This window comes from Hylobates moloch, unplaced genomic scaffold (genome assembly GCF_009828535.3).
Source record: "Hylobates moloch isolate HMO894 unplaced genomic scaffold, HMol_V3 SCAFFOLD_15, whole genome shotgun sequence".
In the NCBI taxonomy this organism is placed as follows: domain Eukaryota; kingdom Metazoa; phylum Chordata; class Mammalia; order Primates; family Hylobatidae; genus Hylobates; species Hylobates moloch.
The window spans coordinates 80,803,238-80,820,972 of record NW_026652290.1 but is presented as its reverse complement, the minus strand read 5'-3'; the positions used below and the strand labels follow the sequence as shown (position 1 = coordinate 80,820,972).

The 17,735-nt window shown below is 40.1% G+C and overlaps 1 protein-coding gene across 5 annotated transcripts in view; it reads left to right on the top strand.

Annotated features, from left to right (window-relative positions):
* The window catches only part of PPM1B (protein phosphatase, Mg2+/Mn2+ dependent 1B), a 69,124-nt gene that overhangs the window by 33,054 nt on the left and 18,335 nt on the right, over positions 1–17,735 (top strand). For 4 of the 5 annotated variants that reach the window (XM_032176524.2, XM_058428337.1, XM_032176520.2 and 1 more), the window contains exons 2-3: positions 6,005–6,864; positions 10,378–10,495. In XM_032176524.2, the coding sequence (XP_032032415.1) occupies positions 6,019–6,864; positions 10,378–10,495 (964 nt within the window). In that variant the 5' untranslated portion in view covers positions 6,005–6,018. Of the gene's footprint in view, positions 1–6,004; positions 6,865–10,377; positions 10,496–14,810; positions 15,359–17,735 lie in introns of those variants that run through there. The other variant, XM_032176526.2, reaches the window with a different exon arrangement.

The window sequence follows — 17,735 nt, the reverse complement described above, 5'->3', positions numbered from 1 at the left end:
CGGGGCTAATTTTTGTATTTTTAGTAGAGACAGGGTTTCACCATATTGGCCAGGCTGATCTCGAACTCCTGACCTCAGGTGATCTGCCCGCCTCGGCCTCCCAAAGTGCTGGGATTACAGGCGTGAGCCACTCCACCTGGCCTTTTTTTTTCTTTTTTTCTTTTTTTTTTCAAGAGACAGGGTCTCACTCTGTCACTCAGGCTAGAGTACAGTGGCATGATCATAGTTCACTACAGCCTCAATCTCTTGGGCTCAAGTGATCCTCCTGCCTCAGCCTCCCAAGTAGCTGGTGCTGCAGGCATACGCCACCATGCTAGGCTAATTTTTTCCCCAATTTTTTTTGGTAGAGATAGGGTCTTGCTGTGTCGCCCAGGCGGTCTCGAACTCCTGGCCTCCAGTGATCCTCCCACCTAGGCATCCCAAAGTGCTTGGATTCCAGGCATGAGCCACCATGCCCAGCCCAGACATGTATTAAAACTACCAAACAGGCCAGGTGTGGTGGCTCACACCTGTAATTCCAGCACTTTTGAGGTTGGAGGATTGCTGGAGGCCAGGAGTTCAAGGCTGCAGTGAGCTATGATTGTACCATTGCACTCCAACATGGGTGACAGAGCAAGATCCTGTCTCTAAAAATAAAAAATACATGTCTGCAGCCTATTTAGTAATCTTCTCCTTTGAGTGGTGGGGTCTACGTTCCTTTGTCTTCAATCTCAACAAGACTTAGTGACTTGCTTGTAACCAATAATGCAGCAGAAGTGACTTCTGAGGATGGGTCAGAAAATACCATGTAGCTCTGCCTGGGAAACCAGGTGACATGTAAGAAGCCTGACTGTGTTGAGATCCTCAAACTGGAGAGGCCACATACAGATACTCCCTGGGACAGTCTCAGCTAAGTTCCTAGCCAACATCCCTCATCAGCTGCCTATCATGTTAAGTGAGCTTTCAGGTGACCTTCTCCCCAGCCAATATTTGTATGCAATAATATGAGAAAACCCAAGTGAGAACTGTCCACTTGAACCCTTATAATTAATGAGCCAATACTGATACAGTGTTAATTAAAGCCTATTATTTATTTGCATTTTCTTAGTTCTAACCTAATGTCCTTTTTCTATCCAAGATCCCAGTAAGGATGTACCACGTTACATTTAGTCATCATGTCTCCTTAGGCCCCTGTTGGCTGTGGCAGTTTCTCAGACTTTTCTTGTTTTTTTATCACCTTGACAATTTTGAGGAGTACTGGCCAGATATTTTGTAAGATATCCTTCTATTGGAGTTTCTCTAATGCTGTTCTTATGATTAGACTGGGGTTATTATGGATTTTGTTTTGGAGGAAGACCACTGAGGTAAAGTGCCTTTCTCGTTAGATTATACCAAGAATATAAACCGTCGATGTCAAGTTTGATTACCTGGCTGAGGTAGTGTTTGTCAGATTTCTCCACTGTAGTGTTATTCTCTCCCTCGTTTTCATTTTGTACTTTTTGAAAAGAAAATAACTGCCCAATCCACCCTTATGGGGTGGGAAGTTGTGCTTGACCTCTTTGAAGGTGGAAGATCTACATAAACTATTTGGCGTTCTTATGCATTAAAGGTTTGTCTGGTATCCCCATTCATTTACGTATTCAATCCTTTATTTTTATCAGCAAAGACTCATGAATATTTGTACTATGGGTTATAATCCAATATTACATTATTTTGTTGCTCAGATTGTTTATCCATTAAAAAAGAAAATGATCTGTCATAGACCAAGAGTGGTTATAATATCTCAGAAATAGAATCACTGGATCGGAGTTTCCAATTATTATATAATCTTGGTATTTTTAGGATACATTTCTAAGCCACCTAGCATGACTGGCAAAATCACAGGTGGAGAGATTTTCCATAGCCAGTCTACCTTGCTGCATCCAACACTGTACTTGGAATGACTTAACTGAGGCTTACCTTTTAGTTTTCATTTTTAAAATAAACTTTTAATGTTGAAATAATTGCAGATTTACAGAAAAGTTTGCAAAGGTAGTACAGAGTCTTCCCCATCTACCCCCTACCCAGTTTCCACTAACGTTAACTTTTTTTTTTGAGACAGGGTCTTGCTCTGTCACCTGTCATACCACTGGAGTGCAGTGGTATAATCAGGGCTCACTGCAGCCTCAACCTCCCAGGCTCAGGAGATCTCCCACCCCAGCCTCCTGAGTAACTCAGGCTACAGGCATGTGCCATCATGTCTGGCTAATTTTTAATTTTTTTGTAGAAATGGGGTCTCATTATGTTGTCCAGGCTGATCTGGAACTCCTGGGCCCAAGTGATTCTCCTACCTTGGCCTCCCAAAGTGTTGAGATTATAGGCATGAGCTACCACACTTGGCCACTAATATTTACTGTAGTGCATTTATCAAAAACTGAAAAAAACTAACATTATTCTGTTAACTAAACTCTAGTCTTTGGATTTCACCAGTTTTTCTAGTAATTCTGTTTATCTGTGTCAGTATCCAGTCAGGGATATGACGTTGAGTTGCCTTTTGAGCCCCTGAACATTTATATAACTATTATTTGTTTTTTAAAAGGAAGAAAAAAGCTCGTAATACATTAGCTACTGAAGCCCAGAGTTTGAGAATGCAAGATTTAGGCTAGTCTTAATAGGTTCGATTTCTGATTTGCCACTTAGTTGTGTTGTCTGGATACCCTAGGTATCCCAGTTTTCTCAATGGTAAAATGAGACTATAAATAGTGCTAACCTTACTAAGTTGTTACTAGAATTAAATGATATAGTGTATATCAGTATCTTAGTGTAGTGCCTGACATATAGAACTCATTAAAAATGAGACATTGTTACTGCTATTTATGTTACTTTTCTAGTCAAAAGAGCAACATACTAGCCTTCAGAAACCTTTGGGAAAAATTTTATCCATGAGCCTGAAGCATCCGTAACACCACCTCATTTTCTTTGATAGGAAGCAGATGGGATTGACAGATTTTGCTGTTCTTAAGCAAGGCTTGCCAATGTCCATGTGCTCCCTCTAAAAAAGTGTGCCAACTGCAGTAAGGAGGAGAATTTTGAAGTTTTGTGATTTTTTGTTTGTTTGTTTTTGAGACGGAGTCTCGCCCTGTTGCCCAGGCTGGAGTACAGTGGCACAATCCTGGCTCACCACAACCTCCGCCTCCCAGGTTCAAGCAATTCTCCTGTCTCAGCCTCCCGTGTAGCTGGGATCACAGGCACCCACCACCATGCCCGGCCAATTTTTGTATTTTTAGTAGAGACAGGGTTTCACCATGTTGACCAGGCTGGTCTCAAACTCCTTGCCTCAAGTGATCTGCCCGCCTCAGCCTCCCGAAGTGCTGGGATTACAGGCATGAGCCACCGCACCCAGTCTGAAGATTTTTATTGAAGGTTTCCCTGAGAATTGTTTGCTTTTTTGATATTTGTTTTTCTAAAGAGTAGAATTTAAATAAGTTAATGTTTGTGAAGCATTTAAGACAGAGCCTGCCACAGAACAAGCACTACAGAAGTATTTGCTTATTCCTTGGTCCCTCAAATAAGATAAGCGTAACATGATGTGCCTCTGGTGCAAAAATGAAATGAAATAATAAGAGGTACGAGGGCCATTAACTCTCTCAGATTACTTCCCTGGTTATTTCTGCAGGGGCTTGGTTTCGGACCAGACCTATCTGCAGTCTGCCCCATCATGCTCTTAAGACTATCGAAGATTCTTACTTTTGGTCATAGGGCTGGTAAAAGTGCAGGTAATGTCTGGCATTTGTAATTACTAGGAAATAAAGGGAGAATGAATTAGTTTAAACAGTTTTTTCACTACGTATTTTGCAGTTTAAAATTTCATTACAATCACAAGTATCCCATATATGGCTGCTAGGAAGAAATGGTCCTGACCAGGCGTGGTGGCTCATGCCTGTAATCCCAGCACTTTGGGAGGCCGAGGTGGGCGTATCACGAGGTCAGGAGTTCAAGACCAATCTGGCCAACATAGTGAAACCCCATTTCTACTAAAAATACAAAAAATTAGCCAGGTGTGGTGGCGCATGCCTGTAATCCCAGCTACCCGGGAGGCTGAGGCAGGAGAATGGTGTGAACCTGGGAGGCGGAGGTTGCAGTGAGCCGAGATCGTGCTACTGCACACTCCAGCCTGGGCGAATAGAGCGAGATTCCATCTCAAAAAAAAAAAAAAAAAAAACCGGGTATGGTGGCACGTGCCTGTAGTCCCAGCTACTTGGGTGGCTGAAGCAGGAGAATCGCTTGTGAACCTGGGAGGCGGAGGTTGCAGTGAGATGGCACCACTCAACAGAGTGAGACTGCATCCCCTCACCCCCCAAAAAAGAAAGAAAAGTAATGTAATAAATACAGCCAGCAATTCTGTTTCATTTGCATTTAAGTATCTTTTAAAGTTGTCTTTTCAGATTAAATAGCCTATATAAGCAAGCATATAAAAATGTACTTAGAACTAGGCTTTAAAATCATTGTATCACAGAGAATTAAACCAGCATGTTCAAAAGTAATCAAGCATATTCTGTTACATTGCTCTCAGTACAAAATATGACATTCTACTGATAGAATGAAGAATAATTTTTACATGATTTTAATCTTATCCTTTCAGGACTCTTTTTCTATAAATACATTTGTAATTTATTAATACGGTATCACATATAACCCAGGAAAATTATAAAACTGGTATGTAACTTATAAATATTTACATATATATATCGAGTGGTTCATCAGATTTTTTAAAATGGGGTTATGTAATTTTATTGTAAAGTTCAATAATGATCATACCTGGAAAAAATCTCACAAAGATACGTAGACCCAAATGGAGGTAAATTGATCTAGACCAGTGTCTCTCAAAACCTTAAATCACCAGCATGCTTTTTTGATGATTCCATCTAAGATCTATTGAAAAAAATCCTTAGGTGTGGGAATAGGGCTATGGAGTCTGCATTTTGAGCAGATATAACAGCAAACATTTTATGGTGTTTATTGTGTTTTAAGCACTTTGCATTGACTCATTCTTCGCAGCAGCCCTATGAGGTATAGGTACAGGTGACTAAGACATTTGCCCAAGGTCACCTAGTTAGAGTGTAAGGTTAGCATTGTATGTAGAAAACATACCAGAGAATTCTTTTGCATACTTTTGGGAACCATTACTCTAGTCTAAGTCATTTGAAATTGGGAAAGCTTTATTTTATAAAATAGTAAAGTTGAGTAGGCGGGGAGAGGGTGATGCATAGTAGTACTTTCCAGTTCTAAGGATTTTAAGTCTTTGTCAGTCAACACTGGGTAGCTGCTTCATGGATTGTAAGTTCAGCAATGTGAAGTCCATTTTTTAGCACCATGTTAAAGGTATGTTTTTAACAGAATCAAAGTAATGATACGGTTTTCAGTTTTATAGATACATAGTAAAAGTGATAAAACCAAATGTGTGTAGAATGGAGATTTTTATGTTTTAATTGAATTTTGGGGTTGTCTTTAGGTTCACTGGGAGGAGAAATCTTGATTTCAATACTTGGTTTTGAAAGTCTTCTAAAATATATTAGTATACCTTCCTACCTTGATTTATTGGACAGGATGACTCACTGTTTTGAATATTCTCATTGTCTAGTCTTCTATAAACTTACATGTCGAATCCTAGACTCACCTTGTAAATTAAATCAGAATAAAATTATTAATGAAGTTTTATTTCTTGTTTTTCCTTTCTCCTAGAACAGTGGTCTCAACGTGGCTGCACATACAAGTCACCAGAGAGGCTTTTAAAAGATGATATCTGTGTCCCATCCCTAGGGATTCTGATTTAATTGGTCTGATTATTCGTACGCGCTAGGGCTGAGAAACCACTGTTCTGTAGGATGTAGGGGAGGAAATTTCTTGGGCTTTTGTTGTTGCTCCCGTAAATTAGGATAATACTAAAAAAAATACTTGAGGTAGGAGTTACTAGACTATAGAGGGAATATTGTAGATACATTTTCTGTCAAATTTAAACATTTAACACCTGCATTTTTTATTTCAGATTTATTGCTAAACATGGGTGCATTTTTGGATAAACCCAAAACTGAAAAACATAATGCTCATGGTGCTGGGAATGGTTTACGTTATGGCCTGAGCAGCATGCAAGGATGGAGAGTGGAAATGGAAGATGCACACACAGCTGTTGTAGGTATTCCTCACGGCTTGGAAGACTGGTCATTTTTTGCAGTTTATGATGGTCATGCTGGATCCCGAGTGGCAAATTACTGCTCAACACATTTATTAGAACACATCACTACTAACGAAGACTTTAGGGCAGCTGGAAAATCAGGATCTGCTCTTGAGCTTTCAGTGGAAAATGTTAAGAATGGTATCAGAACTGGATTTTTGAAAATTGATGAATACATGCGTAACTTTTCAGACCTCAGAAACGGGATGGACAGGAGTGGTTCAACTGCAGTGGGAGTTATGATTTCACCTAAGCATATCTACTTTATCAACTGTGGTGATTCACGTGCTGTTCTGTATAGGAATGGACAAGTCTGCTTTTCTACCCAGGATCACAAACCTTGCAATCCAAGGGAAAAGGAACGAATCCAAAATGCAGGAGGCAGCGTGATGATACAACGTGTTAATGGTTCATTAGCAGTATCTCGTGCTCTGGGGGACTATGATTACAAGTGTGTTGATGGCAAGGGCCCAACAGAACAACTTGTTTCTCCAGAGCCTGAGGTTTATGAAATTTTAAGAGCAGAAGAGGATGAATTTATCATCTTGGCTTGTGATGGGATCTGGGATGTTATGAGTAATGAGGAGCTCTGTGAATTTGTTAAATCTAGGCTTGAGGTATCTGATGACCTGGAAAACGTGTGCAATTGGGTAGTGGACACTTGTTTACACAAGGTATGTAAATTTTTTTGTCATTAAAATCACATGTTAATTTTGAAAAGGTACGGTAGGTAAAGTTAAGCAAACTTAAAATTTTAAAACTTTTAATATTTTCACAGAAGCCGTATATTTTGAAATACTTTACCAGAAATGAAACCATTGTTTTCTTTGCCATCCCTGTTTGTCCCAGCCTTCTAATTTGAAAATTAAGCTTGATAAATTTGAGGCATTTGTTGTCATTTACGTACTTCATAGCTTGTTGCTGTAGCAAAAGCATTTACACAGAGTGACTTTTTCTTTACATTGGCAGTAACCGTCTTATGCCTGATTATAAAGCAGCTTGATAAAATATGTATATAGTAGAATTCTGTACCAGATATTACTAAAAGATCAAGAGCCATGTGAAATATTGGAAGATGTACTAGATGCCTAGCCCATATAAAATTTATTCTTGAGCCTCCTAGCAGTGAAGACAAAAACTGAAATAAAAATATGGGTTGTATATTTCTCATTGTCTTCTAAAAGCAGCTCTTATCTGGCAATACAATCTAAAAAGGATTTACATGTGGCTCTCTATGTAAGTAATACATGACTTGATGGATAGTATCTTTTGTAGAAGATAAAATTCTTTTCATATAGATGATTTTATTTCTGATTAAAAATCAAAGGCTTATATAAAACATAATCTTGTGAAGAATTTCTGTGGAACACTAAAGTTTATTTAGATTTGTAATTTTCTGTGAATCATTGCTTGATACAGTAATAGAAAAAAAGTCCAGAGTAATAGATAATTGGCAATCCTTTGAATGTCTTTAAAATACTCAGTTGTTTCAAGTGGGTTTTTGACAGCATCTATATATAATTCAATTAAAATTTGAGTTATCTGGCCAGTGTCTGGAGTGTGTAAGTATTCTCTGAATGAAAAGATATCAAGGTAAAACTGACCTTTAGTTACATGAAATAAATAACGGGTTTGACTTATTTATTCTGTCTAGATTAGAACCATTGTATCTCCCTACTCCAAAATTTACTGTGGAAGGTATGGGCATAACCAGAAAGTTTTTCAGAAAGGATCTCTGGGTCTCTGGAAATGCCCAGATTTTGGTTAAATACCGATTTAATTTTAATAGAATGGAAAGAGACAGTTTTAAAAAGAGAAAATTTAAAGGCTGTTCTTGTCAGTGGACAGCCTTTTTCTGAAAGGATTTTAATGATGGTACCTCTAGCTCCTCTGAGTTTTATTTTTGACACACTGTATCTTTTTACTTCTGGATGAGTTAAGTAAAGAAGTATTGATGGTTGTCAGTGAGCAAATAGTAGGTGGGTCTAAAATTAATGTATTTGTCTTTGAACTCTAAATGAAGTGATTCTGACCTGTAGATTTTTGAGACGAGCATAGGCGTATGTTTGTTGCCTGACTAGCTAATGAAAACAGCATTTTCCCCAATTATTTAAAAAAAAAAAGTATATACTTATTATTGGAAAAAAAATCCAGATGATAAAGAAAATATAGGCCAGGCGCGGTGGCTCACGCTTGTAATCCCAGCACTTTGGGAGGCCGAGGCGGGCGGATCACGAGGTCAGGAGATCGAGACTACGGTGAAACCCCGTCTCTACTAAAAGTACAAAAAATTAGCCGGGCGTGGTGGCGGGCGCCTATAGTCCCAGCTACTCGGAGAGGCTGAGGCAGGAGAATGGTGTGAACCCGGCAGGCGGAGCTTGCAGTGAGCCAAGACTGCGCCACTGCACTCCAGCCTGGGCGACAGAGCAAGACTCCATCTCAAAAAAAAAAAAAAAAAGAAAATATAAAGAAACACTCAAAATTTTGCCATCCACCTAAGTCAGCTACTTTCATTGTTGTGGTGTATATTGTTCCAGTCTTTTCTGCCTGCCTGCGAGTGTGTGTATTTTTATAAAACCGAGATGATTATGCTTGTTATTCTACAGCCTGCCTTTTCCAACAATATATTGTAGAGAGATCTCCATGCCTATAAGTATTGATCTGTATTGTTTTTCTTGGCTGCATAGTATTTTATTGGGACCCGGGACTACAGGTGTGCGCCACCAAGCCCAGTTAATTTTTGTATTTTTTGAAGAGACAAGGTTTTGCCATGATGCCCAGGCTGGTCTGGAACTCTTGGGCTTAAATGGTCTGCTCGCCGAGGCCTCTCAAAGTGCTGGGATTACAGCCATGAGCCACAGTGCCTGGCTTTATGCTTTTTTTTTTTTTTTTTGAGACAGAGTCTCACTCTGTTGCCCAGGCTGGAGTACAGTCGCGCAATCTCAGCTCACTGCAACCTCCACCTCCCGGGTTCAAGTGATTCTCTTGCCTCAGCCTCCTGAGTAGTTGGTATTACAGGTGCGCACCACCACGCCCAGATAATTTTTGTATTTTTAGTAGAGATGGGGTTTCACCATGTTAGTCAGGCTGGTCTTGAAACCCTCACCTCGTGATCTGCCCTCCTCAGCCTCCCAAAGTGCTGGGATTACAGGTGTGAGCCACCACGCCCGGCCTATGCTTCCTTTTTAACATAGGTAATTTGTGACGGTGTGGTTAAAAGGGAGAAATAAAATATGTCCTTAAATTAGCCATTTTAGCCACTTTATAAAGATTCTAAAACTGTTTGCAACTATACAACAATCTGATGTCTTTTCTTTAAAAGTTATCACGTGACTACAGTTGGATCTCAGTTGTCCAGTTACAGTCCACTCTGTTGCTGTGCCCTCTGAATGGTTTCTTGTATTAATAGTTGTGGGGCTGGGCATGGTGGCTTACGCCTATAATCCTAGCACTTTGGGAGGCTGAGGTGGATCACCTGAGGTCAGAAGTTCAAGACCAGCCTGGTCAACATGGTGAAACCCCATCTCTACTAAATATAAAAAAATTAGCCGGGCATGGTGGCGGTCGCCTGTAATGCCAGCTACTCAGGAGGCTGAGGCAGGAGAATCGCTTGAACCCGGGAGGTGGAGGTTGCAGTGAGCCGAGATCACGCCATTGTGCTCCAGCCTGGGCAATAAGAGCAAAACTTTGTCTCAAATAATAATAATAATAATAATAATTGTTCAGTTTAGCATTTTGGGTATTCTTTTGAATAAAAATTTTCAGCTATGTTAAATTCAGAGTCGTAGCATTGCTCTGAGGCAGTTTAAAAGCTAAGCAGGAAAACATTTGCATATGTGTTTGGGAGGATCCATTGTGGACTTAAGCCAGCTTGGGAATAGACAGTCTTGAGTGGGAAATAGTTTAGAAGATTTAATATGTATTGAAGATATCTTCATTTCTCAGACTGGAATGGTGGTGGGTAAGAATAGTTCACCAGAATTAAAAATACAAAAATGCTTACAGATCTACCCATACCTAGACACCTTGTTTCTTCAAGTTGTGTTTTTAGTAGTTGATTGGAATAAAAATTAATGTGTTAAACGTTCTGGATGATTAAACTATAATTGCTTAAAGTATTTTGAAGTAAATAATAGTTGACAGATTGTAGAAATACAATTTTTTTCTTTTTTTTCTTTAATATACAGGGAAGTCGAGATAACATGAGTATTGTACTAGTTTGCTTTTCAAATGCTCCCAAGGTCTCAGATGAAGCGGTGAAAAAAGATTCAGAGTTGGATAAGCACTTGGAATCACGGGTTGAAGGTAAGACAGATGCTTTTTAAAAATATAGACAGGCCAGGAACGGTAGCTCATGCCTGTAATCCTAGCATGTCGCCTGGGCGACACAGCAAGGCTCTGTCTCAAAAAAAAAAAAAAAAAAAAAAATTAGAGAGGGAAAGTATTCTTTTTGTTTATCAAATGATTATTTTAAAACTTCCTGGTTGGGCGCAGTGGCTCACACCTGTAATCTCAGCACTTTGGGAGGCTGAGGCGGGCAGATCACGAGGTCAGATCGACACCATCCTGGCTAACACGGTGAAACCCTGTCTCTACTAAAAATACAAAAAATTAGCCGGGCATGGTGGCACACACCTGTAGTCCCAGCTACTCGGGAGGCTGAGGCAGGAGCATTGCTTGAATCTGGGAGGTGGAGGTTGCAGTGAGCCAAGATTGCACCACTGCACTCCAGCCTGGTTGACAGAGCGAGACTCCGTCTGCAAAAAAAAAAAAAAATTCCATAGGACAAACAAGTATTTCAAAACAAGTCCTTGAAAAAACACATCTATCTGTCTAAAATTTACTATCTTAGACCAGTGTTTGGGGATCTATTGACAGGGAGAAGACAAATATGTCTTCTGTTTCACCACCAAAGAGAAACATAATTTGAAGGTAGTTGGTTAGAGCTTGCTGGTTTATTTTTTTCTTTCTTTTTTTTTCCCTGCATACATTCCTAGTAGTAAGTGGAGAATCCAGTGAAATTTCCCCTAACAGTTTATCATGAAAACCAAGTACTCTTAATTCCACTAATACTAATTCTCCCTTCTCGGGTTAATTATCATTGGAATTCATTACGGTATCCTTTCCCTTTTATTGATAGTGTTAACATTAGTGTTTCAAAAGATTATTTTACATATTTTTTTAAACTTCATTTGGCAATAATTTTTTTTTTTTTTTGAGATAGGGTGTTGCTCTGCTGCCCAGGCTGGAGTACAGTGGCGTGATCTCGGCTCACTACAGCCTCAACCCCCTGGGCTCAAGTGATCCTCTCACCTCAGCCTCTCCCAAGTAGCTGGAACTACAGGCACGTACCACCACAGCTGGCTACTTTTCTTTATTTTTTGTAAAGATGAGGTCTCACTGTGTTGCCCAGGGTGGTCTCAAACTCCTGGACTCAAGCAATCCTCCCACATTGGCCTACCAAAGTGCTGGGATTACAGGTGTGAGCCACCACAGCCAGCCTAATAATTTTAAACATACAGAAAAGTTGCAAAAGTATTACAGGAGCTCCCATGTACATGTAGTATCCTTTACCTAGATTCCTCATTTGTTTATGTAATACCACGTTTGGCTTATCTCTATATATACTTTCTGTAACATTCTCATTTTCTCTCTCCCTCCTTCCTTCCTTCCCTCTCCCCCTCTCTCTCCTATTCCCCTGCCCCCCATATTACTAACCTTTTTCCTGAGCCAAATCAATTGAAAGTTGCAAATATGATGTATTAGTACTCCTTAATAAAACGAAGGTTACATAACACTACATAACTGTAGTACATCCATAAAAATTAGGAAATTGGCCCAGCACGGTGGCTCACACCTATAATCCCAGCACTTTGGGAGGCTGAGGTGCGCGGCTCACGAGGTCAGAAGTTCGAGACCAGCCTGGCCAACCTGGTGAAATCCCATCTGTACTAAAAATACAAAAATTAGTCGGGCGTGGTGGCAGGTGCCTGTAATCCCAGCTACTCTGGAGGCTGAGGTGGGAGAACTGCTTGAACCTGGAAGGCAGAGGTTGCAGTGAGCCGAGATCATGCCACTGTACTCTAGCCTGGATGACAGAGCAAGACTCCATCTTGGGGAAAGAAAAATTAAGAAATTAATGTTGATACAATATTACTATGTAATCCACAGATCCCATTTAAATTTCCCTAATTATCCCAGTAATCTCATAGGTCCAGGATGCAGTCTAGAGCATGAGTGCTGCATTTAGCTGTCATGCCTCTTTAGTCTCCCTCAATGGAAAAAGTTCCATAGTCTTTTTTATTTCTGTTGACCTTGACATTTTTCAAGAGTACAGGTTTGTGGAATGTGCAGCTTGGGTTGGCTGATGTTTCCTCTTGATAAGATTTAGGTTATACATTGGCAGGAATACCGTGGAAGTGATTCTAGATTCTTCTCAGTGCATCACAATCAGGGAGGCATGCGATGTTGATTTATAATGTTAACATCTTTTGTGGCTTGCTTGGGTTGTTGTCTTTCAGGTTACTTAATAATTATGTTATACCTAATAAGTATTTAATAAATATACTTATAAGTATTCTATGGGGAGATACTTTGAGATTGTTAATAACCTATTGCTCATTAAGATTTTAGCATCCATTTGTGATTTTTACCTGAAGAATGATAGCCAACTGGTGATTTTCTGATTCAGTCATTTTTTTTTTTTTTTTTTGTGATGGAGTTTTGCTGTTGTTGCCCAGGCTGGAGTGCAATGGTGTGATCTTGGCTCACCGCAACCTCCGCCTCCGGGGTTCAAGTGATTCTCCTGCCTCGCCCTTCTGAGTAGCTGGGATTGCAGGCATGTGCCACCACACCCGGCCAGTTTTGTATGTTTAGTAGAGATGGGGTTTCTCCATGTTGGTCAGGCTGATCTCGAACTTCCTGACCTCAGGTGATCCACCCGCCTTGGCCTCCCAAAGTGCTGGGATTACAGGCATGAATCACCACGCCTGGCTCAGTCATTCTTTTTATATGTATTAGCATTTTACTGCAAGGAAAAATTTTCTTTTTTGCCTGTTTGTTTATATGAGCACAGACTCACAGATTCCTGTTCTATTCATTGTATTATCAACTGTTTCAGCCAATGAGAGCCTCTTAAAACTTGTTGTAGCATCTTTTTGTCCTGCCCGCAACTATACAGTACTACGGGATTTATTATAGTTTTCTCCCTTTTCATATTTATAACTCTCTCCTACAGAGAGAAACCTGTCCTCTACTGTCAACCCAACAAATCTGTCACGGCTAACCCTCATGCATATGCCTTCCTCACTCCACATTGCCCATCGCAGTTCACCCTATAGCCATCCTAAAGCTATGCTTACTGTGGTTAGGCATGAATATCCCATTCTGGACCAATTTGTGGCCACTATTTCCCTCTCCACTCCCTGAAAGATTTGTTTTGCTCAGCTAAGCAAATCCAATGGTGTTGGACAAAATTATTCAGGAACAAGAGAAGGGAGAAGCTAGTCTGTTTATCTTTAACGTAATTGCTGATATGTTTGAGTTTAAATTTGCCGTCTTTCTTGTTTCATCTATTTTGTTTTATCCTCCATTCTTGCCTTCTTTTAGATGTATTCCAGTTCATCCTAGGATTTGCTTATTAGTTACACATTCTTTAAAAAATTCCATTTAGTAGGCCGGGCATGGTGGCTCACGCCTGTAATCCCAGCACTTTGGGAGGCCGAGGCGGGCAGATCATGAGGTCAGGAGATGGAGACCATCCTGGCTAACACGGTGAAACCCCGTATCTACTAAAAATACAAAAAGAAATTAGCCGGGCATGGTGGTGGGTGCCTGTAGTCCCAGCTACTTGGGAGGCTGAGGCAAGAGAATGGCGTGAACCTGGGGGGTGGAGCTTGCAGTGAGCCAAGATCCCGCCACTGCACTCCAGGCTGGGCAACAGAGCAAGACTGTTTCAAAAAAAAAAAAAAAAAAAAATTCCATTTAGTAAAAAGGAAAAAATTTAGTGGTTACCCTGAGAAATTGAGAATTTTTCAGTCTTAAGGCCCTTTTCTTTTTTTTTTTTTCTTTTCTACTTTCAACCCTGAGAAGCTAAGTATCATAATCTTAATATAACCTTTTGGTTTTATATATGCTGTTTTTAAGACATGAAATTACTTTTTATAAAGTTAGATTGTCAATCTTTTTTCTTTTCTTTGTGGGAGGACTTTGATATCATACCAAGCTCTTCCACTCAAGGTTACGTAGTTACCTGTATTTTCTCCTAACACTTTTATGTTTTGATTCTTTTTTTTTTTTTTTTTTTTGGAGAAAATACATTTGAATGATGTAACTTACGATGGTGGTGTAATAGGCTTGTTGAATTTGGCCTATTATGAGTCATTTTGTATATAGTAGGCCACAGTAATTGGTGAGAGTTTTGAAGTGTGAGGATCTGTGATTACTAATATATAATTACAATTAAAAGTATAAAACCAAGAAGAGAGTCTTTTGCAAATTTGGAGAATGGGGATTTATCTTTTCTGTCTCTACAACTATCTAGCTATGCACCCTAAACAATGTGCTTAAAGTTTTTTGTGTGTCTACAATTTCCTCAGCCCTAAATTAATCTTGTTTTTAGGTCTCAGTGCTTTTGAGTCTCAATGAGTCCTGCTTTGAGGGTGATGGAAACGTGAGAAACATGTAAGAACACATTGAAGATTATGTTAGATGCGGTCATATATTGATAATATCATTAAGAGGAGCTATTTTTATAGGAGTTAATATTTAATGATAAATTGTAGTATATTGGGGTTGCAGATTGCTGACTATAGTTTATCAGAAGGTGGGAGGAATTCTCTTAGTTTCCTTCTTCCTCATTCATAAAGAAACCGGGTAGTTTTTATTTTAGGAAGAGCTCTCTAGTTTGGTCAGCTGCCTGTTATGTGATCTTATCCAACTTGCTTAACCCCTCAAGGCTCCAGTTTCCTTATTGGAAACTAAAGATAAAAACACCAACCATAGAGTTTTTTGTTTTTTGTTTTTTGAGACAGAGTCTCGCACTGTCACCCAGGCTGGAATGCAGTGGCGTGATCTCGGCTCACTACAAGCTTCGCTGCCCGGGTTCACACCATTCTTCCGCCTCAGCCTCCCGAGTAGCTGGGACTACTAACCACGCCTGACTAATTTTTTGTATTTTTAGTAGAGATGGGGTTTCACCATGTTAGCCAGGATGGTCTCAATCTCCTGACCTCGTGATCTGCCCGCCTCGGCCTCCCAAAGTGCTGGGATTATAGGCGTGAGCCACTGCGCCCGGCCCCATGGAGTTTTTTGTTGTTTTTTTTTAAATAAATTGTTACAAAAAAAAGCTTATTGATGACACTTGTTAAAGATGGTAAGGCAGATATTTTTTCAGGGGGGCCATGGCAGTAGATACAGGGACCACTATGATGGAATCTTGCAGTGGCAGAAAGAAATTAAACTCAACTTGGGGTCCCATAAAGATAAGTGGAATTTATAACTAAGGAGCTCAGTGCTTGAAGGGAGTATCAGTGGATGGAAAATTATTACTAAGAGGAAGCATCAACATAAGGGATTTCTGGCTAAACTGACTTGATAGGATGGCAGGCCAGGCTAAAATATCCAGAGTGGTCATATATCAGGTGTGTGGGGGTTTTCAGTAAACTACCTGAGCAGGATTGTCATTCATCCTGGTTTCTACAAGGACTGAGAGGAGCCTAAAGGTCTCCTAGTGAGAAAGAACTCAAGAGTCTTGCGGAAGGTTTGGTCCAAGCAGAGTTTTTGTCAAAATAAATGAGAATTATGTTTGTTAAGCACCTATTATGGTGCCTAGCATGTAAGTCCTCAGCAAACTGTAACTTTGTATGAACTCTTAACTTCTGTAATAGCCACATTTCAATTTCTTAAAGGTGTGGTCAGTTCAGTTTAACATGAGTTAATAATTTAATATTAATTTTCTTTTGCATAGTTTGTAACTTTCTGAAGTATATATTATATAGGAGAGATAACAAATATGTAATATGATCTCTAGGACCTGTAGCAAATAGTTATTATTAATCAGGAGACAAAATTGTTAGCTAGGCAGCCAGTACAAATCAATTTAAGTTGGTACTTAAAATGTAACTTCACAGTAGCTCACACCTGTAATCCTTGGGACTCTGAGGCAGAAGGATTGCTTGAGACTAGGAGTTCAAGACCAGCCTGGGCATCATAGACCTACAAAAAAGTTTTAAAAATTAGCTGAGCATAGTGGTGCACACCCGTAGTTCCAGCTACTTGGAAGACTGAAGCAGGAGGATCACTTGAGTCCAGGAGTTTGGTGTTACAGTGAGCTATGATGGCACCACTGCACCCCAGCCTGGGCCACAGAGTAAGAACATGTCTTTAAAAAAAAAGGAACTTTTTATTTATTTATTTATTTATTTATTTTGAGACGGAGTCTCGCTCTGTCGCCCAGGCTGGAGTGCAGTGGCGCAATCTCGGCTCACTGCAAGCTCCACCTCCCAGGTTCACGCCATTCTCCTGCCTCAGCCTCTCCGAGTAGCTGGGACTACAGGCGCCCGCCACCACGCCTGGCTAATTTTTTGTATTTTTTAGTAGAGACAGGGTTTCACCGTGGTCTCGATCTCCTGACCTCGTGATCCGCCCACCTCGGCCTCCCAAAGTGCCGGGATTACAAGCGTGAGCCACCGCGCCCGGCCGGAACTTTTTATTTATAAAGCAGTGTTCTTCAGGAGCATTGTGTTTCTTCTGGGGTTTTAAATCATGTAATATAACATTAAATTTTATGGTAAATGCATTCTGGTGTACTTGGTAAATCTGTGTATATGCTTTTAATGATGACTGGTCAGGTGGGAAAGGAATAATATTAAAATAAACAGGGAATAGTATTTCACCTAAATTGATGAATTATATATATATATCTATATATATATATAGATATATAGATATATTTTTTTTTTGAGACAGAGTCTCGCTGTGTCGCCCAGGCTGGAGTGCAGTGGTGTGATCTTGGCTCACTGCAAGCTCTGCCTCCCGGGTTCACGCCATTCTCCTGCCTCAGCCTCCCGAGCAGCTGGGACTACAGGCGCCCGCCGCCACTTCCGGCTAATTTTTTGTATTTTTAGTAGAGACTGGGTCTCACCGTGTTAGCCAGGTTGGTCTCGATCTCCTGACCTCATGATCCGCCTGACTCGGCCTCCCAAAGTGTGAATTACATATTTAATGATTGCCTTCTACATATAGGTTTACTCAGTGTTTATTGAACATGTGTCACTGAGGATATAGCAGAAAAAGAAATCTCATGGGATTTGTATTGTAGTAAAACCCTATTTTTTTAAATAGAGAAATAAAATAGAGTAAGTAGAGAGCAACAAGGAATATTGGTCAGAAATGTCTCTGTGAGGAAGGACATTTGAGCAACCCTGCATGGAGAGAGAATATCTGAGGGAAGAACATTCCAGGCAATGAGAACAGCAAAGACTAGGAGGGAGTGTTCTTAGTGAGTGCAGCTGGGTTAGAATGAGCCAGTAGAACACTAGAGGAA